The sequence below is a fragment of the Eulemur rufifrons genome, chromosome 3, assembly GCF_041146395.1.
Source record: "Eulemur rufifrons isolate Redbay chromosome 3, OSU_ERuf_1, whole genome shotgun sequence".
NCBI classification, from domain to species: Eukaryota; Metazoa; Chordata; class Mammalia; order Primates; family Lemuridae; genus Eulemur; species Eulemur rufifrons.
In genome coordinates this window covers 67,212,851-67,225,593 of record NC_090985.1, presented here as the reverse complement: position 1 = coordinate 67,225,593, position 12,743 = coordinate 67,212,851, and the positions used below count along the sequence as shown (strand labels likewise).

The 12,743-nt window shown below is 34.2% G+C and overlaps 1 protein-coding gene across 1 annotated transcript in view; it reads left to right on the top strand.

Moving 5' to 3' along the window:
* SLC26A7 (solute carrier family 26 member 7) overlaps positions 1-12,743 on the top strand; it is a 134,257-nt gene that overhangs the window by 40,630 nt on the left and 80,884 nt on the right. The window contains exon 4 of the mRNA XM_069466237.1: positions 4,105-4,277. Coding sequence (XP_069322338.1) covers positions 4,105-4,277 — 173 coding nt within the window. The remainder of the gene's footprint in view (positions 1-4,104; positions 4,278-12,743) is intronic.

Sequence of the window (12,743 nt, the reverse complement as noted above, 5' to 3'; positions counted from 1 at the left end):
CTTAACTAAGAACTTTACATATGTTATTTTATTTCATTCAAACACACAATCATTTTAAATAGACATTATTATCAGTACATTTTAGGTGAAAAAAAAAAACCCTAAAATTCAGGTTTCTGTGATCTCACAGGTTAATGTCACAGTGCATGAATTATAGCTCAGTGGCCAAATCTAAAACCCAACTTTTTTTTCTTTACAACTGGCTATTCAAGAATGAGCTTTTATTTTGTACTGATGCAAAAAGGGAAGAGCCCAATAATGAACTAGAAGTTCTTAAAGCCTATTATTTTTAAATTATGCTGCTCCCTAATTTTCTAACAATTTATTTTCATTTTTCAAAACTTTTAAATATGTTCTTAGCAAGAAAAAGCAGATTGTTTTAGCGCTGATCCCAAAAGCATTTTCTTGTTAAACACTAGATCTAAAAAAGGCAAATCAAGTTTGCCCTATAGACCATTATTACGCTAAGAAATCAAAAATACACAATTTGATATATACCTCAATGCACACTTATATAAAACATTTGATGTCCGTCCTAAGGATCACAGTAAATATTTTATTGGTTTCATGCTTTTGAAATTACCATTTATATAAGACTCTGTATTTAACAAATTATTTAACAGCTAAAGGAAGCTTGTAGTCTATTTGTAAATAATAAATCATTTCAAAATACATATAACTTAGAGTCTTAACTATAGCAATAAAATCACACAATAGATGAGAAAGGTGTTTTTATTTCTTCATTTGTATATCATTAAAGGACAGAGACGGCTGGACCTTCTTTTTTTTTTTTATTTCAACAATTAGAATTCCTTAGAATCAGTAAAAAATAAATGATCCTTTTTCCTCATGGTATTAGCTATCTATCTATCTATCTATCTGTCTATGTCAGCAGAAACATATAATATAAACTGATTATTTTTTGACCTTCCTATAATCTTGGACATAGGGACCAACTGAATCTCACTAAAAATTCCTGCAAGCCATTACTGTACAGAACATATTTTTCTTTTAACTCATTTTATTTTGGTGTATATATGTGTAGAGGCATTCCCACTTCCACTTTATTATTAAGAGATTGATGTTATTATCATGAAGAAAAATCACTTTATCTGAGGTTTTACCTCCAATTTAGGTGGCCAAAATGCATTACTAACTTACTGAATGAAGTGTTAAATTATGCTATAGGCACTGGTAAAAGTAAATAATCATAAACCCAGAGTACAAAGACATAGAATATGCTATTTCATTCAACAATATGTATTTTCTTATTTTAATTCAAAATACATTTTTTTTCAAAAATAGAGTAAGTCAATAGATTACTTCTTGTGACTTGCAAAGAACATGTCTTAGAATAAAAAGGAGAAGGACAGAAACCTGGATATTAATCCAATGTAGACCAAATTGTTGAAGGTAATCAGTGTGTGACAACTGGTAGGATATATTCATCTTCTAAAGTAGAGAAACTTTCAAAAAGCAAAATTTGTTTAGCAATTTATAGAAAATATTAGGGAGACTGTATAGGGTACCCTTCAGAAGAAAAGAAAATAAACAATTATTTATTGAAGACCAACAATGTGGTAGGACTTGTGTCAGTGGTTTTTTTTTAATATATATATACATATATATATATATACACACACATATATATATATATATAAAGTCTCATTTATTCTTTACCCAAATTTTGTAACTGGATATTTTATCATGGTCTTACAAATAAGGAAGCTGAGAGAGGTTAGGGAACTTGACCAAGATCACAGGCTTATATTAAGCAGAACTAGGATTTGAACTAGGGTCTGCCCAACTCTGGGGCCCATATTCACTTTCTATGAGAGCTGTGACCCACAGTGCTGTTGAGCTACCAGATGGGTGTAGTGGTATTTTAAAGGTAACACCAGTAGGCTTAAAGCATAACCAGGATAGGAAGTTGAGAAAATGAGGGCAAGAGTAGAGAAGTAGTAGGAAGAGGATAAAGACAAGGGTGAGACCTGCAAGACAGAGAAGGTAGAATGTCATCCACAACATCCTCACACATTCACTGGCAGCCGCAGTGCTCTTGGCTGTCCTCCACTGCTTCAGAAACTGCAAAGTGGCATTGTTGCTAAGGAGGCAGTGCTCCCATATCCACATTGGCATAGTGGATATGCCCGTATCCATTGCTGGCAAGGTCTGTCTTTGGAGATGTTCTTGAGATATGACTCACACGCAGGTGAGGCTCGCTTTTCTTCCCCCTTTCAGATGGCCCTTTCTCTCCTTCCATTCAATTCTCTCCTATCTTCCTCCAAATCCCAGGAAAGATAGGCCTAAACTAAAAAATTAATTCATTTATATCTTTGTTTTAATTCTGTAGTCATTTGTTCAGTAGCTTTTGTGCAAAACATTTTGCTCTGTGCTCTAGGAGATTTGAAGACCAAAAGACACACTTCTTTACTCTCAGAAGTATGATTTGAGCTCAGGAGTATCCTATGGTAACATACCTTGAGAAATATGTCTTGTCAAGACCAGATTCTATGGTGAATGTTCCTTACTTGGTATTGCCTACCCTGGATGCCAGAATCTTGTTTCTAATCATCAAATATATTAGTAGTTCCTTGACGTATTCTTAATTTAGTACTTTAGGATGGTTCATATTTATTAATGATTTATCGAGAATTACTTATCTCACTAAGCAAATATTCAGTTTGCTCTATGTATTTATGTATCACGGACTCAGTGGAACAGAGGAGGACATAGAATAACAGACCATTACAGAGCATTCTGACCTTAGTCTTACTAAGAATTATGCAAATAGCTACCATTTATCAGGTCCTAACTACATGCTATCTACTGTGCTATGTGCTATATTACATTATTTCACTTAAGCCTCATGACAACCCCATTGGGTGAGAAATGCTATCTGTTTATAGACAAGGAGATTGAAGTAGCAGTTCTGGGATTTGAGGCCAGGTTTACTGAAGGCTCCAACCACCATTTTGGTCCAAATTCAGAGCACATACTGCCTCTCTTATCTGTGTTGAGTTTCTGTTGAGACCTGTTTCTGTTTGACTTATGTCTCTCTTCTCCTAGGCTGCTGCATGCTTTGTGTTGGGATGTCTACATTTTGCACAAGTCCTTTTCACAAAGTCTCATTTATCACCTGAAGCAAAATAAGATTTTTAAGTAATGAGTCAGGGGGAATATTTGCACAATGCTTCAGTTTGTATCTGTAACCCAAATTTGCTGAGCCCTCTCTGTGAGCATCAGCATTTCCGTGTTCACGTGGCTGCATTCTTAAGCATGCTGTGCCAGGATGAGAGCCTTCAGAACTCTTGGCAGGAAGAGGAGAACACACTGAAAACTGTCCTGCATGTGTGCAAGGCCACAACAACTCTTGGGAACTACCACTGACCCTTATCTAACAACAGTTGACAGAAACATTATGTTTGGTCATTTTATGGGCCATGGTATGTTGTTATAAATCAGAAAGGTATACTCTGCTGTGAGATCACAGAGGGTAAAAAAATTAAGCCTGGTCAAGAGGACCTGGAGTGGGTCCTTGTCAGATGTGGGAATTGAGCCAAACCTTGAAAAACAAGTAGGGTTTGCCCACGTACATGGGAGGAGCCAGAATATCAGGCAAAGAAGTTACATTTAACCCCTGAGCTCACTGAGCTCGCAGTCATCATCTCATTTGTATTTCCTCCAAACCCTGAAACATAGGTATTATTACCCCCATTTTGTGGATGAGCCAATTTAGACCCACAGTAATGTACTTTAGGTTATAGGATTGGATTCAAATCCAGCCCATAATCTTAATTCCTGCCCCTAGAACATTCTCTGTGCCAGTCTGCAGAGATATGGGAAAATGTATGGCCCAGGAGGGAATAGCAAGTAGATGGGTATGCCTTGATGTTGAATGAATATTCATATATGGAGGTAAGTTTTTGTTTCTTCCAGGGAGTGGGGTAAAGAGTGGAGAAGTGGGAGTAGAGAGGAGAGTGTTTCTAATAGATCTGTTTGGTTTTACAATGTGGTTTTCAACTTTAATGCAGAATCCCACAATTTTCATTAAGTATTTTAACTGAGTTACTAACAGAAGATTCACCTCATTCTCCCTTTTAGGCACCTTTGCCTTGACATCCTTAATATCAGCCAATGCTGTGGAACGGCTTGTCCCTCAGAGCACCCAGAACCTCTCCACACAGGGTAACACGAGTGTGCTGGGCTTATCTGACTTTGAGATGCAAAGGATCGGTGTTGCTGCGGCAGTTTCCTTCTTGGGAGGTGTGATTCAGGTAAGGAATGCTGAGATGGGGAAATACAGGAAGAGAAACAGTGGGAAAGGAAAGGCAATTGGTGCTCTGTTTTTATTCTTGTTCATAGGTTTGTCCCTCCAGATGAATAAAGGGCAGATGTGTTTTATCTTTATGGAAATACTGTCTACTACCTCGAGTAGCTACGCTATAAATGCTGTTTGAATGTATGAATTAGAATCAATAAATTGAAGTTATAGAGAAGTAGTTTTTGGCCTTTTAAGAACATGTTTTCTAAAAAATGTTTTATAAAATGGAATGAGCTTCCTTGCAAGGCAATGAGGCAGCCCTTGTATTCACACCGTGATTAGATTGTCCCTGTAAGGGGAGCTGTAGGAGAGATTCCTACAATGAGGAGATGTGACTAGACTTCTAAGGTCCTTCCTAATTTTAAGGTTTTATGATTTTATTGCCAACCTCAGTAACAAACGGTACTTAGTGTGGCCATAGGTTTGCTGGTCTGAGGTCATTGGATCCTACCTGTAACGGCAGCATCAGGGATGTGTGTTACTGCCAAGTTCTCTGTAGTCTTTCTATTTCTTCAAAATATCAGAATACCTTACTTGATGTTTCCAATCAGAGGTCAAAATTAGGTAATTCGGAAGGGACTAAAAAATAAATGTAGAAAGGCATTGAGTGTTAGATGTGGAATTGCCTGTTTGATACATCCATTTCTGCTGACTCTCCCATTGTAAACTGGATTATGTGTGCATGAACTTCCCTGGGTGGCTGTGTTCTGGGTCGGTGGAGGCTCTATTTTACAGTGTAACATTATTTACAAGGTCAAAGATCAGGTAAACGCCAAGAAAGGAGAACAGTTGATTGCCTGGCATTGGATGGTAGGAGTACAGACGTGACCTTGAAGGAAGGAAGCATTGAAATTCCTAGAGTTACATTGCCTGCTAGCTATGTAAAAAGGACTGAAGAATTAAGGATGTGACATGAAATGGGAATAAGAACTCTTGTCTTCACAGTTCTTGAGAGAAACAAAGTGAGGGACAGGTTTGCTTAGGAGACTGACCCGACTAGAGGTCCGATTCGTGTTTTCTGTGGCTCATGTCTGTGCTGTCAGGAAAGGAGAACTAGTTTCCAGGTGCCCTGTAAACTTTACTGTATTTTTTCAAGCAAGAATGAGGCCAGCATATTCTGATACTTGCACTGGCAGCCTTACTGGCTGTTTCTGCCTTGCTTGGCCGGTGTGAGGCCTGCGAAGATGCCTGTCGTCTGTCTCCATCTTAGAAATACTCAGCCATGGGAACTGCTGGATCAAACACCAACATGTTCCCTTAGGTTTTGTTACAGGGTTACCTTAATTTCTATTCATTTAGAATAAAAATCTCTGTATTAACACAGCTATGATAATATCGCGGTATTTTTCCTGTGCTGTTATTTTGCATTCATATCTCTATTTGAATTTATTATTTTTATTAAGTTTGCACTTTCTCTTATAAAGCATGGAACAAGTAGTTCTAGGTATATATTAGTATTTTTTAAAAATCTAAAAGTATACATAATTAGCAATAAGACCCAGCAACCTTCTGCTTAGTCTCATTTTAACCATTTTTCATAAGTTTAAAACCATCAGCAGGTATTTTGTTATTTTCTAGCATATTTGGATTAAGAACTTAAATGATAAAATGCAAAAGTAAAAGCCAGGATTCTAACAACATAAAAAATAAATATCTCATTTCCCGGAATGAAACTCCCTAGAATTATGAGAGTAAAGCAGGATATTATTAAAGATAATAAAAATAATTTCATTTTCATGGCCTTTTATTACATGTAAAATCTGATCCAGAGAGTTGCATGTTTTCTCTTATAACTTCATCAAACATCTGCTTTCTTTCCTCTTTTGCGCTGGTCCTGGATATGTGACTTATGTTTTAGCCAATTTTTAAACAGATGGCTGGACTTTATTTGACCTCCAAACTCATCTGTCCATTGTCAACTGGAAACTTACAGTCTTTTGGATCTTTTGGATCCAGCCCCTCAGTCATTTTTCCTTTTTTTCCTTCACATGTGAAATCCACTGAATCAAGGTATCCAGTTTCTATAAATATAGGAGGTGTTTGTTTGTTTGCCTTATTTTACTTATTTGTGTTTTGTCTTGCTTTTGCTTGTACATTATTCATTTTCAAGTTTTTCCCCCCTCTGAAAATCAAACTGATGGAATTACTTAGGTTAATAAGATTATATTGTTAAGGTGTCTGAAACAATCACATCTGATCTGATTCACAGTTAGAAATGCTCTTAGCTGCAAGTAACAGAGAACCTTGCTATCAGAGGCTTACACCATGAAAATATTTATTGCTTCTTGTATTATAGCAAGTCATCGGAGGTTCTTGAGGGGCTTTGGGCTCTAACAACACATTCAAGTTGATGAGCTAATCTGCTTTCTTTTGTTAGATAACAAGGGCTCTGTGCCTTGTCAGTGCATTTCCTTTTTTGTTCTCTCTTTTGGTAGTTCACAAGTTTTTTTCGCCCTAAATTGTAGCTTTTGTTTGTCTAATTTTTCCCACACAAAACTCTCTCTCCACTTCTTTTTTTTTTTTTTTTTTTACTTTATTCAAGATATTATGGGGGTACAAACATTTTGGTTACATGAAATGCATTTGCCTAGCTCAAGCCAGGGCTACAAGCATGCCCTTCCCCCATACAGTGTGCCCTGTCTCCATTAGCTGTGGGTTTCTTCACCCCACCTGCTCTATCCCTCATCCCCCCAACCCCCACCTGACCGGAACCCAGTGAGTATTACTACCATGTAAGCACCTTAGTGTTAATCAATTAGTACCAGTTTGATGGCGAGTACATGTGGTGCATGTTTTTCCATCCTTGTGATACCTCATTTCAAAGGATGGGCTCAATCTCTATCCAGGCTAATATAAGAGGTGCTATGTCACCATTGTTTTTTGTAATTGAGTAGTATTCCATGGTAAACATATACCACATTTTATTAATCCACTTATGTTTTGATGGGCACTTGGGTTGTTTCCACATCTTTGCAATTGTGAATTGTGCTGCTATAAACATTTGAACACAGATGTGTTTTTATAGAATGTATTTTTTTCCTTTGGGTAGATGCCTAGTAGTGGGATTGCTGGATCAAATGGTATTTCTATTTTTAGCTCTTTGAGGTATCTCCAAATTACTTTCCACAGGGGTTGTACTAATTTGCAGTCCCACCAGCAGTTTAAGAGTGTTCCAATCTCTCCACATCCATGACAGCATTTGTTATTTTGGGACTTTTTGATAGAGGCTATTCTCACTGGAGTTAGGTGATATCTCATTGTAGTTTTGATTTGCATTTCCACTTCTTTACTTGACTTATAATCCTTAACATTATTTTAATTATTCTAGTATGTCTATTTTTTAATTTTAACTTGTCTTATGTAAGTTTTAGAAGCAAGTATACATAAAACAATAGAGTAATTGGAATGAAATTAAGAGGTACACTTATAGCAAACAGTCTTCATATGAAATTTCTGATTTTATTTTGCCATTTGCCTGTTTTGCTTTTATTCCAACTTTTTGTATGTCTATAATATTTTAGTTTGTTTTCTTTTGTATGTAAGACATTCTTTAGAGAACACAGTTCTTGGGGGTGATTATAGTACCTTAACCTATTTTAAAGTCTTCATTGTATCTACCATAGAACTCTGTCCATGGTAGATTCTCAGAAAACTAGTTGAATTAAAAAAAAATGAATTATGTATTCAGAAATCTGAAAACCAATAAATAGCAGACATCAAACTAGGTAATAATTTCATAATTTTTAAAAATTAATTGAGCATGACATTTGTGGCTTTTAATTATTATTATAACAAGCGGGGACTGTAAACAATAAAAGGTACACTCAGAACTGTCACTCTCCCCCCCACCCTCACCCCTGCTCCCCATCCTTTTCACTCTGTTCTTTCCCACTCTCTATAGGAAACCTGTCTCACTGGTTTCTGGTTTATACTTCCTATGTTTCTTTTGCAAAATGAGAAGATAACCTGTGTATTTTCTTATTTGCCCTTCTTATGTGAAAGGTAGTATTCTTTTATACCTTGTTTTCTTTACTTAATAATATATCCTAGAAATCACTCCATGTCAGCTCATAGAAATATTCCTGATGATTTTTTTATTGCTCCATAGTACTCAATTATGTAGCTAAAATATAGTTTATTCAACATATCTCCTATTTTTTTAGCATTTAGGTTGATTCCAACATATGGAATTGTAAACAATACCACTATGTATGTATGCATGTATTTTCATTTTGTTAGCAGTGTCTGTTTAAAGTGAATTCCTAGAATTGGATTGCTGGATCAACAAATAAATGCAAAACAAAAATAAATGTAGTGTTGTTAGATATTGTCAAATTCCCTTCCAAAGGGATTATAGTATTTTATATTCCCACAACAGTGTATGAGAGTGCCCTTGGCCCCACTAAAAGAATATGTTCTCAGACTTTTTAACTTTAGCCAATTAGGTGAGAAATAGTTTTCAAGGATAATTTGAGTTTCTTAAATTTTGAATGAGGTTCAACATCTTTTCATATGTTTACATTTTATACCAAAGTTGTGAATTGTGTGTTCACATCTTTCTCATTTTTTCATCAGAGTTTTAGAACTTTTCCACTCAAATTCTGAGTCCTTCATATATTGTGAATATTAGCCTTTTATCTATGATATATGTTGCAAATGTTTTCTTATAATTTGGCAGTTCTTCATTGATTTTATTTTACTGTGCAGATTTTTAAAGATTATATAGTCAAATTTATCATACATTTCTTTTATTGCCTGTGAATTTTGATTCAGTGTTAGAGACCTTTTCCCTACACTGAGATTATAGAGGAATTCTCCGGTATCATTTTTCTAGCAATTCTGTGATTTAAGGTTTTTTATATTTTTCTTTTTTATATTTAGTTTTCTAATCAGTGTGGTTTATGTTTGTATATGGTGTGAGGTATGGATCTAATTTTATTGTTTTCTAAGTGGCTCCCTAGTTGTGCCAGCAACATTTTCTAAAAAGCCCAGTTTTGCTTCTATGACTTAAGACGCCACTTTATCATTTCCATATGTATTTAGATCTATTTTGGGAATTTCGATTCTATTCTGTTGTCTATACATCAATTCTTATGACAGCAGCACTCTGTTTTATGGAGACTTAATAGAGTGGTTTAATGTCTGGTAGAACTAGTCTGCCTTTGTAGTTTTAATTTCTTTGTATGTTCATGGTTATTCCTGCATGTTTGTTTCTCCTTATGAACTTTAGCATCAACTTGCCTAGCTCCATAAAAAAGCTTGTTGATATTTTTATTGGGGGTGTGTTAAATTGACATCTTTATGGTGTTGAGTTGTCCTGTCCAAGAACAGGGCATGCCTTTCCTTTTGTTCAAGTTTAATTTTGTGTCTTGAAATACTATAATGTTTTAAAATTTTCCTTTTATTGAACATTTTTATCAAGTTTATTTCTAAGGATTTAATCTTTGTTGCTATGAAAAAAGGGGTTTTCTTTACCATTTTGTCCTCTGGACAGTTAGGCTGGTTATGGTTTGTGTTTATGAAATCAATTAAGTTTTGTATGTTAATTTTACATCTAATACCTTATTGAGTTATTTTATTATTGGATTATTTTTATTGTGCATTGATTTGCTAACACTCTTTTAGAGATATTTTTATCTCTTTCCAAATTCAGATGACTAGTGATTTATTTTATCTAATTGCATTAGAGGATACTTTTATTATAATGTTAAATAATAGTAAAAATAGGCATTCTTTCTCTTTCTTGAGCTTACTTAAAAGATCATTAAGATCTGCATGAATTATAACACTGGGCTTAAAAATAAAATATGTATATTTTGTCATGTCAAGAAATTATTGTGTTATATTTTTTTGTTCTTAATAGCAAGTAGAAAAAAATATTGACCATTACTGAAGGCTTTTTAAGTATCTATAGAGATCATCTTATGTTTTTTCCTCTTAAAACTATTATATGGTATATTATATTGATAGATTTCCTAATATTGAACTAACCTTAAATTGCAAGAATAAATCCTGGTTGGTCATGGTACATTTTATTCTTAATATGGTGTTAAATTCTGTTTATTAATTTTTGATTTAGTACATTAGCATCATTTTTCTTCAGTGGTATTGGACTATAGTTTTCTTTTTTGTGCTCTCTTTATCAAGTCTAAGTGTCAATGTTTTACTGTCTTCCCAATGCTCTTAAGCATGTATAGCACTTTTAGAGCACTAGTTTTGAAGGTCTTGTAGACTCCCTCTTTAAAAGCATCTGTTGCCTGGTGCTCTTTGGTGGGGTTATTTCTGGATAATGTTCTTCAATATCGTCTATAAAAATTGATCAGTTTAAGCATTCTATCTCAAGTATATTCAATTTGGCAATCTGTATTGGAAAGTTATCATTTTTATCTAGCTTTTCAAATTTGTTTGCATGTAGGTCTTTAAAGAAATCTCATATGATTTTTTAAAAAATTATTGTTTTAATGTTTTTACCCTTTTATATTTTCTATTTTTATGCTTGTATTTTTTTCCTTTTTAAAAATCAAGTTAGCTAGGGGTTTGTCTATCCTGTTAATTCTTTTTTTAAAAAAACTAGGATTTTGATATAGTAGGTCTAATTTTTTTCCTATTTCTACCTCTGCTTTTACCTTTATTATTTCTTTCCAGTTGCTATTTTTTTATCTGTTGCTCTTTTTATATTTTTTTCAGCTGGAAATTTAATTTATTTATTATAACTTTTTAATTTTTATTGATAAAAGTATTTAGTAATATGCATTTTCCTATGCTTATCACTTGAAATGCATTCTGCTGATTCTGATATATAGTATTTTTTAGAAATAAAAATTCTGTGATTTTAGTTTGCATTTCCTTTTTTACCCAACAATTGTTTAAGAGAAGAATTTTTACTTTTTAGGAGGATGGACCTTTTTGTTTTTCAGTTTTGTCAGTAATTTCTAGTATGATAGCATTGTGGTCAGGGAATATTGTTTGTAATATTTATACATTACCTAATTTACTAATATTTTCCTTGTAATCTATTATATGATCAATTTTTGTGAATGTTTCATGAACATTTGGGGGAAAAAAAGGGCATAATTCTAATTATCAGAGTGTAAATATCAGTGTATTCCTGTAAGTTCTACCTTAATATGATTATTCACTTTTTGTATATTTTGTCTTTTTTCCACTAAGACTGGCACATTTATTACCATAGGCTGCCTTTGCCAGAATAATGGTCTTGCAGTGGATTGATTACCTTTTAGGTAAGCTGTATATGTTTGTGTCGTAAACATAAGTATATTCAAACATCTCTTGTTCATTGTCATTCAGGCAAAATAAATTAGTTCTGTCTCCTCCCTTACTATTTGATTTATATTGCTAGTATTATGTAAATGAAGTACACTTATACAACCACAATAACGTAATGTGATATGTTTCTGTGTTGTACATTAGATCATGGGCCTTTTATTATAAAAATACCTTTATTGAGGTATAATCTCCATACAATAAATTCTACATATTTAGAATGTACAATTTGATGAGTTTGACATATGTATTCACCCATGAACCCACCATCAAGACAATGAAAGTATTTGTCATTCCACTGAATTTTTCTTTGACCATTTGTATTAATAATTCCTTCCTCCTACTTCTTTAGACAATGCCCTCCCCCCCCTCCCATGGCAACTACTCATCTGCTTTCTGTCACTATAAATTAGTTTGTATTTTCTAGAGTTTGATAAAAATAGATTCACTGTTCCCCCCTTTTGGGGGATTTGGTTTCTTTCACTCAGTACAACTTTATTGTTGATGATTTTTTAGTTTTATTGCAATGGTTTTGCAACAGTAGGAACTCCTGTGATTAGAACTCATGCAGTTTCTGATTGTTCCTAATGCAGTGACTGAACTGACTAGCATGATAATCTTTTTGTTTCTAGTTCTACCAGTTCTATTCCAGTTCTTCCAGTTCTATTTCTAAAGCACCTTAAATGTCTTACTTTGCAAAGAAATTCTTTCAGTGGAACTGAAGAAATTTTGTGCTATTAGTAATACTTTTCAGAAAAAGAAAAAAGAAAACTTTTCTAGGCAAAAAAAAAAAAAATAGTAAAAACAGTAGCAGCCAGGAGAAGAATGGCTTGTACCCTCACAGCAATGAGGTGTTAATTTCAAGGCAAGGTGGAACCTTTTAAAATGCCAGTATCAATGAGCATGCTGTTGGGGAAACAAACACTCAATAAAATTCAATGCATTTTTAAAACCTTTGTTCTCTTTTCCTTGTAGCTCTTGTTATTCTCCATCATGGGCACTTTGTCCATTCCTTTTTCCAAGAACTGAGAGGGGTCTGGGATTGTCTCCTGACCATTTACCTCTGGAAATTTTCCCAAGCTCCACTTTTCTGAAGCAACCACAGGACAAGATTTCTGCCCTGGAGGACATTGGG